We start from the raw sequence: 15,345 nt of genomic DNA on the forward strand, positions 1-15,345 counted from the left end.
GAAGCGAGAAGAGATTTGTGTGCTCATTTCTGCACTGAGGTAAGAGAATCGGAGATGAGCAATGTCAGAAGCGAGGAGAGAGCGATTTCTTGGCTCCCACCGGCACAGTGACAGTGATCACATAAGAGAGGTTTAGTTTCAGGCAGAGCTGGTTCTGGGCAAGCACCATCAGCATAGAAGGAAAGAGGGGCAGTAATGTAAATAAGTGGGTGGACGGTGCACAGAGGCACTTAGCCACACAGAGGATGCAGTAAACACCTTTATTTGCATATTAAGATACAGTTTTTTATTTTTAACAGGTAACAGAGGAACAGATTTAAAAATAAAAAGACCGTTATTTATTGTTGCTCCATTTCCTACAAGGCTATGTGGTTTGAAGTGTAAATTTGTCGTGACAGATGCCCTTTAATACATTTTGGATGTAGATGCTTCTTGGCCTCCAAAGTAACCACAATGGAGGAAAGAAGCAACGACTCTTCCAGGGGTGGATTTTTTACCCATTTTTTTCACCCAAGACAAGGTTTCATCTCCTCTACCGAGACATTTTCTATCCTCATCCTTTTTTTGACAGCAGCACAGGACCTATTTAATTACTTATTATAATTTTCTGTCCCCAATTGGTCATTATTAGTAGTTTTCAGTCCCTTACTAGGGGCAATCATGAGAGATGAGTATGAGGTGCATTTTAATACTGGCGGAGAATGTAACATCCCATTCTCCGTTGAAGATCTTGATACTCCTTAACCAGCTTTTCCTATGAATAAAAACTTTCTTAGCTGTACAGTGGGCTCCGGTCTTGTACAGCACCTCCACAGTCCTTTCTCCGGTCAGTGGGGAGCACGCTCCTCGCTTTCTGAGCGACTGGAAGTTTGGGAATTAGACATCATCATGGTTTTTCTGGTCTCTGGTGTTCGCTGTTGTCTGCATTGTTCCAGTATTTCTGACACTGATCAGACCCCCTGCTCTGAATCTGTAGTGACCCTCAAGCCATTAGTAGTATTCTGATACATGGCTGTATTAAACACTAGTACTACCACATTACAGTTTACATAATATACCATACTTAAGGTACAGTTAAACCTGAATACTATTCATTTTCAGTGCTTAGCACTTCTTTTTTTGGATTTCATCAGCTCTTCTAACTTTCACCAAACAAATGGTTCAAGCCTTGTTTCGTTATCCCATGATACATAATGCTCCATATTTCGATGACCTTCTGATCATTGCCATTTCTGCCTTTCTTTTTTTCATACCAGTCCTAGAAAACAACATTTTGCAACCGAGGTTGATTTGTGAACAAGAAATGATCAGATTTGGTATACTGAGGATCCTTTCAGATGCCTAAATACAAATGTCTTTCCAGGGGAAAAGAGTCTATCCTAGGTTTATTGACTGCTTGCATCCCTGCAGTTCCATGCAGTCAGGGACTAGGTCTCATTCATAGGATCTAGTCCAATCCACCGAGGCTCCAAGGAGATGTGGCTAAACTTAAAACCGTAAAAGGGATTATGGTGACCTTATCAACAGCAAAGTTGTTACCCCTCAGGAATTGTGTCTGAAGAAAAAGATCTTTCAGTCCTTGGTCCTTTGTTTCACGACTGGAGATATCGACTTGATCACAATTCTCTAGAACTAAAAAGATGAGAACTCTTTCTCTCTGAATCTCCAGGACAGACACGCTTTCTCGAATCTGACATTTCTGCATATTCTTTTACTCCAAACCCTAGAGGGTGTTACAGAAAATCTTGGTTATAAAGAACTAAAAGAATCTTAATTGCATCGCTTTTGCCAAAAAAAGAGCAAATACTGCCTTCTAAAATAAGTCTCCAGAAGATTCTTCCAGGATCTTGGATATAAGGGTCTCATGTAAGATCAAAATGTTGAGGACCACCAGGTGGGATTCTGGAAACTACATACTGCTGAGAAAAGGCCTAGCCAAGGCTGAAGCTCCTAGAAAGAGCTGAGAGAGTGACTTAGGCTGATTATCACACGATATGATGTGGATCTGACAATGCAACTTCTCATCGAGTCATTCCCTCTCTTTCAGGCTAACCTTTGGTCCTTGAAGGCTTTACGAATGCTCCTTGGGAATGACTTTTGCAGATTGACATAAAAAGACTTGGAATACAGCATTTCTGATCGATATTACCTTAGCAAAGTATTAAAGGAAACCTGTCATATTGCTCATGCAGTTGGAAGTGCAGGTAGCATGATCTAGAGAAGAAGATGAGCAGATTAATAGATGGTTTTGTAGAAAAAAGGAGATTTTTGTGTACTCACCGTAAAATCTCTTTCTCTTAGCCTCTAATTGGGGGACACAGGACCTTGGGTGTTATGCTGCTGTCCACTAGGAGGCGACACTATGCACAATCTGAAAAAGATTAACTGTGGCTCCTCCTCTGCAGTATACACCCCTGGACGGCGTCAGCCTTCTCCAGCTTTGTGCAAAAGCAATAGGAGGAACGTAACATGGATAACATAACCATGCCTATAAGAAGGCAACTATGTACGAGCTCAAGAGAAAACAATATGAGAACTCAACATAACAACGGCCCGGAACGGGCAACAGGGTGGGAGCTGTGTCCCCCAATTAGAGGCTAACAGAAAGAGATTTTACAGTGAGTACACAAAAATCTCCTTTACTCTGTCGCCTCATTGGGGGACACAGGACCATGGGACGTCCCAAAGCAGTCCCTGGGTGGGAATTAATGGACGAATATTGTGTAGATAGGCCCCTATAATTGGGGCACTGCCGCCTGCAGGATACGTCTACCCAGGCTCGCGTCTGCTGAGGACTGGGTATGAACCATGCAGTGTTTGGTAAATGTGTGTAGGCTAGTCCAGGTGGCTGCCTTACACACTTGTTGTGCCGAAGCCTGGTGTCGAATGGCCCAGGAGGCTCCTACCGCACGTGTAGAGTGTGCCGTAATTCCTGCTGGAAGAGGAGAATTTTTGAGGCGGTAGGCCTCTTGTATGGTGGATTTGATCCACCTGGCAAGGGTAGCTTTGGTAGCTGGCAGACCCTTGCGGCCGCCTTCCAGAAGAAGGAAAAGAGAATCAGACTTCCGGAAGGGCGCAGTCCTAGACACATAGATACGCAATGCCCTGACAAGGTCAAGCGTATGCAGAGCCTTCTCCACTCTATGAACCGGGACCGGACAGAGGGATGGCAGTGAAATTTCCTCATTGAGGTGGAAGTTGGACACAACCTTTGGAAGGAAGGATGGAACCGTACGGAGGACTACCTTGTCCTGGTAAAAAGCCAGGAAGGGTTGTCTGCAGGAGAGTGCTGTGAGTTCAGACACCCTGCGTAGCGAGGTGATTGCCACTAGGAAAACCACTTTCTGGGATAGAAGGAAGAGTAAGACTTCCCTAAGGGGTTCAAAAGGTGTTTCCTGTAATGCTGTCAGCACCAGGTTGAGATCCCACGTTTCTAGTGGTCGTCTGTAGGGGGGAACCAATCGGGAAACCCCCTGAAGAAATGTCCTTACTTGCGGCTTGTTAGCAATGCACCTCTGAAAAAGCACTGAGAGAGCTGACACCTGGCTCTTAAGGGAGGCCAGGGACAGTCTGGCCTCCAGACCCGATTGGAGAAACCCAAGTACCCTGGGGAGGGAATAAGGGAATGGGGTCTGGCCACGAGATTCGCACCAGGTAAAGAAGACTTTCCAGATACGGTAATAAATCTTAGCAGAGGTTGGCTTCCGTGCCCTGATCATGGTTCCAATGATGTCAGGCGAGAATCCTGACTGGGTTAAAACCCAGGTCTCAATAGCCATGCCGTCAAATTGAGGGCCCTTGAGTTCTGGTGGTAGAACGGGCCTTGTGACAGAAGATCCGGGCGGTTGGGGAGACGCCAGGGGACATCTGCTGTGAGCAGTACGATGTCGGCGTACCATGTACGTCTGGGCCAGTCTGGTGAGATTAGGATGGTTAGAACTTCCTCTTGCTTGATCTTCCTCACCACTCTTGATATCAGGGGGAGAGGTGGAAAAATGTACAGGAGCTGGAACTGGGTCCAGTCCTGAACCAGGGCGTCCGCTCCTAGCGCCCGTGAGTCGTGTATTCTGGCCATGAAGTTGGAGACCTTGGCATTGAAGTGGGATGCCATTAGGTCCACGTCCGGAGTCCCCCAGCGATGGCAGATCTGGCGAAAAACTTCGGGATGGAGAGACCACTCTCCCGAGTCCATTCCTTGCCGGCTGAGGAAGTCTGCTTCCCAGTTGTCCACACACGGAATGTGGACCGCAGAGAGAACCGAACCTGTGTCTTCCGCACAGTGGAGAATGTGTGTCACTTCTCGCATCGCCTGGGCACTGCGGGTCCCCCCTTGGTTTTTCACATATGCCATAGCCGTGGCATTGTCCGACTGTAATCTGATGTGAGCGGTTGCTAGTAAGTGATGGAAGGCTCTCAACGCCAGAAGGATGGCACGAATTTCCAAGATGTTGATAGGCATGGTCGCTTCTGGTGGAGACCACTTGCCCTGTGCTCTGTGGTGTAGGTGCACCGCACCCCAACCCGTCAGGCTCGCGTCGGTTGTCAGAACCTTCCATTGACCCGTGAGAAAGGATTTCCCCTTTGTTAGTGAGGTTGGCTTGAGCCACCAGTGCAGGGACCTCCTGGTTGACGACATCAGCTGGAACTCCCTGTCGAGAGAAAAAGGGTTCCTGTCCCATGACTTGAGGATGGCTAGTTGGAGAGGCCTGAGGTGAAGCTGGGCAAATGGGACCGCTTCTATTGCCGCCACCATCCTGCCAAGGACTCTCATGGCAAATCGGCGAGATCGAGGGGGTTTGCTGAGGAGGGTGCAAACTCCTAAACGGAGAGGCAGTGCCTTGTCCTTGGGAAGGAGCACTAGACCCCTGAAGGTGTTGAATAACATTCCCAGGAAGGTCAGAGACTAACTCGGGGTTGGTGATGACTTTTGTAGGTTGACTAACCAACCCAGGCGACTCAGAATGTCGATTGTGATTGAGACGCTGAGCTCGCAGTCCTTGAAGGTGGGAGCCTTGATAAGAAGATCATCCAGGTATGGAACGACTACTATGCCTCTGGAGTGCAGGACGTGCATGGTGGCTGCCATGACTTTGGTAAACACTCTGGGAGCCGTGGCGAGTCCGAACGGGAGAGCCACGAACTGGTAGTGGTCCTGGTCGATTGTGAACCTGAGAAATCTCTGATGGGCGGGCGCAATTGGTATATGCAGGTATGCGTCTTGTATGTCTATGGAGGCGAGAAATTCTCCCTTCTCCATGGACGCAATGATGGACCGAAGGGACTCCATGCGGAAATGACGTACCCGTACATAATTGTAGAGCTGTTTTAGGTCGAGTATGGGCCTTACGCCGCCTCCTTTCTTGGGGACTACGAATAAATTTGAGTAGAACCCTTGGAAGCGCTCGGCCGCGGGGACCTGTACTATGACTCCTGCTTGAAGAAGCGAGCAGCCTGCTTGGTGGAAGGCACGAGCCTTGGCTGGCGGTTTTGGGGGAACAGACAGAAAGAGTCTGTTTGGTGGATTGGAAGTGAACTCTATCTTGTATCCCGAAGACACTAGTTCCCTGACCCACCTGTCTTCTGTAATAGGCAGCCAGACTTGATGAAAGAGCGAAAGACGGCCGCCTACAGGTGGGGTGTCTTCCGGAGTCCGTGAGTCATGATGAGGAGGAAATCTGAGATTTTCCTCCTTAAAACTTTGACTGGCCTGCTCTTGACTGCCAGGTCTTGTCCGACTTTTGCGTCGACCGCGAGTTCTCTCTGTGAGACGGACCATCGGAAGAGTTTCGAAAGGATTGGAATCGAGTTTGGTTGTGCTTCTTGTAAGTGTTTTTGGGCTTCAGTTGGGGGAGAGAGGTACTCTTACCCCCGGTGGCGTTGGATATCATTGTGTCCAACTGTTCACCGAAAAGTCGACCACTGAGGTACGGGAGGTGCATGAGGGACTTCTTTGAGACTGCATCTGCTTTCCATTCCCGCAGCCAGAGGATACGCCAAATCGTGATGGCGTTTGATGCTATCCCCGCTGCACCCCTTGCAGAATCCAGAGCTGTATGAAGCATGTAATCTGCTACAACTGCTATTTGGGCCGCTTGGTCTGACAGCTCAGGGCAGATACTTGTAGGCTAGCTTGTAAATTTTGGGCCCAAGCCAGGATGGCCTTGGCAGCCCAAACTGAGGCGAACGCGGGAGCCATGGAGGCCCCTGCCGCCTCGAAAATTGAACGAGCCATGCGTTCTACCTGCCGGTCTGCCGTGTCCCTGAGGGTTGAGCTATCTGGCAGTGAAAGGAGTGACTGTGCTGCTAGCCTAGAGACTGGGGGATCCACTTCAGGTGGATCTGTCCTTTGTTTGGTGACCTCCTGTGGGAAGGGGTACCGCGCCTCCAGATATTTGCGATTGGTAATCTTCTTCTCAGGCTGTGAGAACTGCTTTTTAAGGATCGCCTTAAACCGGTTTCAGAACTCCTTCAAAGGAAATCTTATGTCCTGGTGTCTCCGGGGCTGGATCAGAGATGTCCAGCACCAGATGGATGGATGATATTGGATCATCAACTAGCGCTGTATTGCTAGGGGGGATAGGGATTAGGGACCCGTCGGTTTCCTTGTCTGAGTCGGAATCCTGTGTATCACTAAGGCGTCTCCTGCTGGGTGAACCGGAGCGGAGGCCTTCTCTGGTCAGGGATGGCTGTGGGGATCTGCATTGTCTGTCCCTGGCAGGGGACGGTCCAGATGAGCCGGGACTACGGTGTCTCTCCCTAGAAGGGGATAACCGTGTGGTATGGGATGACGCAGATGAAAGCGACCTGTGGGTCCGCTTGCGTCCTGACCTAGACGTGGATGTGCCCGTGCCGTCATGTCCCTGAGTGGAACTCTCCCTTTGCTGGGTAGTGTTCATAGCTACGTGCTGACACTGGGGAGTGTATTACTGCAGGCTGTACAGAGTGCATAATAGCAGTCCAGCCTGGTTCTCTTGGACCTTGAGCCTGGCATAGTGCACAGGGGTGGCTATGCAGAGGGCCATGGCTATGCAGAGGAGCTTATAGGATTCACAGCCGAGGGAGAAACTCCAGCTGTGATCTTACCCCACTAGTGTGCCTCTAGGTCCAGTGCCGAAGATCCACAGTCCTGTGCCCCCCGGAGACTGGCAGGCCTGTTCTGTATGTGCCGACCGGTAGCTGCAGGGTTAATTTTTTCCTCCAGTAGATAATGGCCGCCGGAGTATGAGGAAGAAGGGGAGGCGGAGAGCTGAAAAAGGGCGGCAGTTTGCTGTGAAAACGCGCCCTTTCAGTGTGGATCCGCCCCTTCTATGACACTGTAGAGTGTCATATTCGTCATCCGGGGGGCGGAGAGGGGGTGGCGGCTTCGGCTAGGCCCAAACAGGAGTCCGCAGCAGGGCTGGGGTCCCTAGATTCAGTGCAGTGTGCTAGCTACTGAGAGCTGCAGAGTGCAACCTGTACAGGCCCTACCTGAGGCGTCTGAACCTAATACCCCCAGAGGGGGATTAGGGAGGGTGCTGTTGTCACCATCAGGGGGCTTTATCCTCGCCTTGACCTCAACCCAGAAACCAAAAGGAATTGGGGAAGGAGGGGGGTCTTGACTTCGACCAGCACCCGAGGGGCTGGGGAAGGAGCGACATGGGGAATAGCCATCTCCACTTCATCTGTGCACCCCTAATAGGGGGCAGAGGAAGGAGCCATGTCGGGAGTCTCGCAAGAGACCCACTTTTCTTCATCTGTAATCCCGTCGTAAAAAAATCGGAGTAAAAATTTTAGGTGTGCCTCCTATGCGACACTAAGCAAAAACTGAAGAAGGCTGACGCCGTCCAGGGGTGTATACTGCAGAGGAGGAGCCACAGTTAATCTTTTTCAGATTATGCATAGTGTCGCCTCCTAGTGGACGGCAGCATAACACCCATGGTCCTGTGTCCCCCCCAATGAGGCGACAGAGTAAACAAAATGTTGTATCTTTTTGCTTGAAAATTCTTATTCATTCTGAGCTTGGGAGTCCAGTAGGCGGGTCTAATCAGTGATTGACATCTCTATGTCCTTATGCTGAAAAGGTTGCAATAATTGAGTGATAGCACTGAGTAGACTTCTAAATATAGATGTTCACTAAAAATCATCATCCGGACAATCACTCAGCCTGTAAACCGAGCGTCAGGAGGAAAGTCCTGCAAGCGATACTCCCTCCCTAAAGATCTGGTTATTCGGCATTCTCCTGTGGTGTTAAGGAGGTGTGGATAGAAAAGTGGAATAAGTCTTACCAGTAATGCATTTTCTATGAAACCTCCAAGGCAGTACCAGTGCCAATACATATCGATCCCCTCCCTTATAATAATCCAACAATCAGCACTTTTGTAATTCCTATAAACATGTGCATAGCTGCACAGAATATGGGCATAAATGAATACAAATGAAGAAACTTCTGCATAAATGAAGCGTTAATCCGCATATCCATACATCCACGTGCTGGAAAATGGCATATTAAATAGTATAAAGTGTTTAATCCCTCACCACAAACATTTTAATTTTCTCACTTTAGCTTTTCAGTCCCCACCTTGCAAAACTATATTTCTTCCGTAAGAAGCCTTGTTTATTTGAGTTGCATTTTTTGACTGCACAATTTTACCTTTTAATGTATTGAAATACAAGGGATAAAAAATTATGAAAGTGGGGAAAACAAACAGCAACACGTCATTGTTGTTGGGATTGGTTTTGCCTCATTCTCTGTGCAGTAACTTTATTCCACAGGGCGATGTGCGATTGTGCCGATAGCGCATTTCTATAGCGTTGTGTTACTGTCACACACGATCCGTATACACCGCGTTCCAAATTATTATGGGAATGCTATTTATCTCTGATTTTCCTAAATGGTCGATACTAATGAGTCAGTATAATGTTCAAATCATCAACCGCTAAAGGGTAAATAACATTTTACAAGCCTCCCAATGATAACAGGATTTTTGTCAAAAATAAAAATGCACCAAATTATTCTGCACAACAAAGTTTCCAAACAAGGTGAAAATGGTCATTTGTTGAATTTGCAGCATTACGAGGTCACATTCACTGAAATCAAAATATTTTTCAATAAAAACCATTTTAACAGGCCAAGTTACATAACATAGGGCCCTCCAGTGATGTCACATTAACAATTCTTGCATCCATTGGGACTTGTGAGTTTTCGGATACTTTCAGCTTGAATTTCTCCGCAGTAGGGCAGAATCGCCTCCCAGAGTTCGCGTTTCGATGTGATCGGTCTTCCACCCGCATAGATATTTATGTTGAGGATACTCCAAATGTTCTCAATAGGGCTGAGGTCAGGGGAGGGTGGTGGCCGCACCATGAGTTTCCCTCCTTTTATGCCCATAGCAGCCAACGACTCGGAGGTTGCTTTGCAGCATGAGATGGAGCGTTGTCAGCATGAAGATGATTTTGCCATGGATGGAGCGGTTCTTCTCTTTGTACCATGGAAAAAAGTGGACAGTCAGAAACTCTATATACTTTGCCAATGTTGTTTTCACACTTTTAGGGACCTATCAGCACTCTCCTCATGATTCCAGCCCAAAATATGACTCCGCCACTTCCTTACTGACGCCGCAGCCTCTTTAGGACATGGTTGCTGTCCAACAACCATCCATCTGGACCATCTAGGGTTGCACAGCATCATCAGTACACAAGACTGGTTTATAATTAGTCTTCATGTATGCCTGGGCCACTGAAACCATTTCTGCTTGTGAGCGCTGTTAAAAGTGCGTCCGAATAGTAAGTCTATGCACAACTGCAGCCTATGGAGGATGCTACACATTGAGGTTCACAGACAGAGGCTCCAACAGCTTCACATAGCCGTCTGCTGCTTTTTAATGGGATTTTAGCAGCTGCTCTCTTAATCTGATAAATTTTTCCGGCAAAAATCTTCCTCATTATGCCTTTATCTGCCCATCTGTGCTCTGTATCAGCCACAAATCTCTTCACAGACAATGATAACACTAGTTTTCCTAATGTTTTCATACCTTGTCCGAGGCATTGAACTATGTGACGCTTTTCAGCAGCAAAGAGATCATTTTTCTTAACCATACTGCTTGAAACCTGCAGCTACTTAATAATGCGGAACGTCCTTCCTAAGTAGTTTTCCTGTAATTGGGCCTCACCTGGCAACTAATTATCACAGATGTTTGAGATTGATGTCAGTAATCCAAAGACCCTGAGAGAAAAACCATCCATGAGTTTATTGGAAAAACAAATAATTACATTTTTATGACACTTAAATCCAATTTGCATAATAATTTGGAACATGGTGTAGTTTCTTCAGTGTTTTATGGCATTCCCTCTCTATTTTTATTGCTATGCTGTGATGTCCTTTCACTATCCAGATTTATCACAAGTGGCTGCTGCATTCCCTGCCTCTGCTTTTATACAGGCTATCATAGTTTCTTTTGATTGGCTGTGCTATACCACGTAATGTGATTGCTGCAAGGCATTATAGGAAAGCCTGTCTGGCTACAACAGAGTTTACGTGACCCTTCTGTCTGATGTAATCTGTGGTGTATAAAATGGCGGTGGCCATTTTTGACAATTTATGTGACGTTAAATTTGCCAGGTTCATTGAATTCCCTATAAATTTGCCACAAATGCGATTTCCAATCGAAAAGCGTTTCTCATCTCTAACATGTAAGGATACTTATGTATGGATAGATGTGAAATAAATGAACAGATGGATTCTATATTATTTTGCGATTCCACAACTTCCCATCCACCATAAAAGACAGATATTATAAGGTTTATGGTCTAACAGAAAAAAAAAGTTGTATTCCTCATAAACCTCACATAGTTTGTGTCCCGCTGTTACTTTGGAAGACACAGGATACATACAATGAAGGAAATAATTATTTGATCCCTTGCTGTTTTTGTAAGTTTGCCCACTGACAAAGACATGAACAGTCTATAATTTTAAGGATAGATTAATTTTAACATTGAGAAATAGAATATCCAAAAAAAATTCAAGAAAATCACATTGTATTTATTAGAAAAATTGATTCGCTTTTTGCAGTGAGAAATAAGTATTTGATCCCCTACAAACCATCATGAGTTCTGGCTCCTACAGACTAGTTAGACGCTCCTAATCAACTCGTTACCTGCATTAAAGACAGCTGTCTTACATAGTCACCTGTATAAAAGACTCCTGTCCACAGACTCAATCAGTCAGACTCTAACCTCTACAACATGGGCAAGACCAAAGAGCTTACTAAGGATGTCAGGGACAAGATCTGCACAAAGCTGGCATGGGCTACAAAACCGTAAGTAAGACGCTGAGTGAGAAGGAGATAACTGTTGTTGCAATAGTAAGAAAATAGAAGAAATACAAAATGACTGTTAATCCACATCGATCTGGGGCACCATGCAAAATCTCACCTCGTGGGGTATCCTTGATCATGAGGAAGGTGAGAGATCAGCCTATAACTACACGGGAGGAACTTGTTAATGATCTCAAGGCAGCTGGGACCACAGTCACCAAGAAAACCATTGGTAACACATTACACCTTAAAGGTTTAAAATCCTGCAGTGTCCGCAAGGTCCCCCTGCTCAAGAAGGCACATGTGCAGGCCTGTCTGAAGTTTGCCAATGAACACCTGGATGATTCTGTGAGTTATTGGGAGAAGGTGCTGTGGTCAGATGAGACAAAAATTGAGCTCTTTGGCATTAACTTGCCATCTTTGGAGGAAGAAGAAGGATGAGTACAAACCTAAGAACATCGTCCCAAATGTGAAGCATGGTGGGGGAAACATTATACTTTTGGGGTGCTTTTCTGCAAAGGGGACATGACATCATCATCATACTGAAGGGAAGATGGATGGGGTCATGTATCGCAAGATTTTGGCCAACAACCTCCTTCCCTCAGTAAGAGCAGTGAAGATGGGTCGTGGCTGGGTCTTCCAGCAAGGCAATGACCCAAAACATACAGCCAAGGCAACAAAGGAGTGGCTCAAAAAGAAGCACATTAAGGTCATGGAGTGGCCTAGCCAGTCTCCAAACCTTAATCCCATAGAAAACTTATGGAGGAAGTTGAAGCCCTGAGTTGCCAAGTGACAGCCTCAAAATCTGAATGATTTAGAGATGATCTGCAAAGAGGAGTGGACCAAAACTCCTCCTGACATGTGCGCAACCCTCATCATCAACTACAAAAAAACTCTGACTGCTGTGCTTGCCAACAAGGGTTTTGCCACCAAGTATTAAGTGTTGTTTGCCAGAGGGATCAAATACTTATTTCTCACTGCAAAATGCAAATAAATGTATCTATTTTATACAATGTGATTTTCTTGATTTTTTTGGATATTCTATCTCTCAATATTAAAATTAACCTAAGTAACTAAGTGCAAATAAACATATTTTTTTAGAGCTTCACCTCTCCTTCATGCTGCTAATGCATCTGAACATAAAAGAGACAGAAAAGTAGGGTTACCACCGTTAAAGAAGCACTTCCATCAAAGTAATATCCTCTTAATATATTGCAATCATGATATTATAGAGCACTGTGTAATTACAATTGCTCATTTTACCTTCTCTTTTCTCTACTCCATATAGAAACAGGAAGTTTTTGTTCCCTGCATGAGTCATCCCCCTCTTCAACTCTTGATCCAGCTGCTCCCGCTCCTCCCCCTGCCAGGGAGTTTTGCAGTGATGTAGGATTGTAGCTCTAATGATGACTCATGCAGGGAAAATACACTTTTGTCTCTACATAGATCTTATAACGATTCAGCTTGTCTGTTTTTAATCACATGATGTCACGACTTATTGAAAAAGGGAAGAATTAATTGGGTAGAAAGGCAAAATGAGCAATTGTAAGTACACAGTGCTGTGTAATATGATGGGTGCAATATATTAAAGAGGATAACAATTTAGATGGGAATTCTTCTTTAACGGCTGGTTCACATGGGGCTGATAAAAGCTCTATTGGGGCAGAATGATCGCTAATATGAACCTTCTGTCTCCATGCATGCTGGCGTCAGCAAATCACCTATTACATGGGGAGAAGACTTTCATGCCACATAACCAATCAAAGCAACCAATGAATAAGTGTTTTGCTTTGCACTGTGATACACAGAGGCTGTAGAAGACAAGGAATGTATTTATACATATTTGTACGTATATGTAACTTACCACTAAAATAGAAACCTACTAGTGATCCGGTGACATTACCATTTTGCAATATGCTCAGCTGAAATAGCACCACGTCGCCCTTTTTGAGGCACAGGATGGGATTGGGTATTCTGGGTAAAGATGTCGGATCTGGTGATGTAGGAACCGGATCTCCTGCGCGTGATTTCCTGGGTGTTGGCACCGACCACGAGTCTCCTAAAAACAAGCGCTGTTATCAAGATTTCAATTCTTTTTGGGAACAGCTTATATAACACACCTAACACGAATATTACAATTATCTGACCTGTCAGAAAAGACTCGATGACATGTGCGCCGGCCAGAATGACGCCAAATACACCGCTGGGACTGAATAACACAAGATGCACTTGCTCGCTGCTCCACAGGTGGTGATCCGGACCCAGGACATTCATCACCTCCTAAGATAGAAGGGTAAAACGCTAGTTATACCTGCAGTAATGACAGCGAGGAGGATACACGGCTAGTACTGGTCCTAGACATAGAGATCCGCTGCGGACTTCACATATCAGGACATTCTGCTATTAACACAGCACCCAATGATGACAAACCTGCAACAGATGAATGGTTAAATGTAGTCCTGGACGCTATCTTCTTGAGTCATTCTAATAGTTCTAGGTGTTGTCCAAGACCTCGGACATCAATATTGATCAAAATCTCAATTAAAATTAGAATAAAAATATCTAGGGGACTTTTTTTTCCCCCAAGCTGGCATTAAAGATAGGAATCCACCCATTTCCACCAGGTTAATTGCCCTACTGACAGCACCGGAGGAGTCAGGATCAGCACAGAAGGAAAGAAAAACAATCGCCAAGACTTCAGATCTTCTGTGAATTTGTGCTATGGCTCATTGAAACTTTCTTAGAAAATAAATATTTGTGTAGGAACAGGCGGGTTGTACGGCACAGGAGCTGAGCGTTCTGAGAAATCTACTGTATCATCACAAGACTGTTTCATCTGTGACCCGGGTGTAGCAAAACTTTTCATACCTTTAACAGTGTTTTCAATGACTTATTTCAAAAGCATCCAAAAATAAATAAATAATTGTTATAAAATGACCCCCTGCCACCACCAAAAGTGGTGCTTTCCTACCCATCAGTAACCAGACCCTTCAACTAATCTATGGCCTCGCAAGATGACTTTTGGTCCCGGCGGAGGTTCAGAGAGGTAATAACACTTCTCAGTGTTTTGTTCACTGAGCTTTAGTTATCACTTTTCCCTTGCAACATTGTCTCCATCATGCTGGAAAAATCATCATCACCACATTGCTCTGAGATGATGGTAGAAGTTGCTCTTGGGGGTCTGAAAGGGCTTCCTCAGAGAAAATAACTTTAGACCCCGTCCTCTGCAGAACAATCTCTAGAATTCCTGCAGAATGTCAGTCTGTCCTTGATACTTTTCAATTCATCCGATCACTCTTCTATCTAGAGTTAATGCAAATTGCCAATATAAAAGCTCAAGCAGCAAAATTTGTGAAAGCAAGTATTTCTGTCACTCTCAAAACTTTTGGCCACGATTGTATATTCCCTAGGGACAGGTTTGTTGCAAGTTTCTCAATTGCCCCTATAGAGCTTGTACAAACACATATGTCCACAGCAGAAAAACCCCATTAACATACATGGAATGGATTTGCAGGTGTAGTTTAATATACCATAAGTTCACTACAAATTCTATATGGTATAAGTTCGCCATCTGGTGGCTAAACTGTATCACAGTTTTTTTGTTGTTGCATTAGCAAAATAAAGTGAAAAATTATTACACTTCTGTATTTCTAGGTGACGTAATGAGATAAAATAAGTGTAATTTTTTTTCAAAGGTTTGAGTCAAAAAGTGTATTATACTGAGATTATCAATGTCTCTGGAAACATTACAAATGATATTGTTAGTCAAAGTCCCGCCACTAATCAGTAAGTGGATTGCGTTTCCCCGGCATACCAGCTTTCTGCTCCTCCTCTTCTCAGGTTCTTCAATTTGTAGCTGGAATTGCATGTTGGATCCAAAGCTCATGGATATCCGAGGAATCGTCATGAGGCAGAAACGATCGCACAGTTCTTCAGCCGAGACATAATGCAGACAGTGACACCTGAGGAATATGGATACCAGCAGATCCAAATCATAGTACATTACTGATCCTGTACTGATATGGAGTTACCTTCTGTATCATACTCCAGAGCT

General features: G+C 45.3%; 1 protein-coding gene across 1 annotated transcript in view; it reads right to left on the bottom strand.

The window, feature by feature from the left end:
- LOC141172794 (uncharacterized) overlaps positions 1 to 15,345 on the bottom strand; it is a 99,961-nt gene that overhangs the window by 57,388 nt on the left and 27,228 nt on the right. Inside the window, exons 7-9 of the mRNA XM_073657314.1 lie at positions 15,106 to 15,253; positions 13,439 to 13,571; positions 13,195 to 13,350 (exon numbers count right to left, since the gene is read on the bottom strand). Of these exons, the coding sequence (XP_073513415.1) occupies positions 13,195 to 13,350; positions 13,439 to 13,571; positions 15,106 to 15,253 (437 nt within the window). The remainder of the gene's footprint in view (positions 1 to 13,194; positions 13,351 to 13,438; positions 13,572 to 15,105; positions 15,254 to 15,345) is intronic.

Source organism: Phyllobates terribilis, unplaced genomic scaffold (assembly GCF_046119375.1).
Source record: "Phyllobates terribilis strain yellow unplaced genomic scaffold, ASM4611937v1 Scaffold_12__6_contigs__length_324123572, whole genome shotgun sequence".
Classification (NCBI taxonomy): domain Eukaryota; kingdom Metazoa; phylum Chordata; class Amphibia; order Anura; family Dendrobatidae; genus Phyllobates; species Phyllobates terribilis.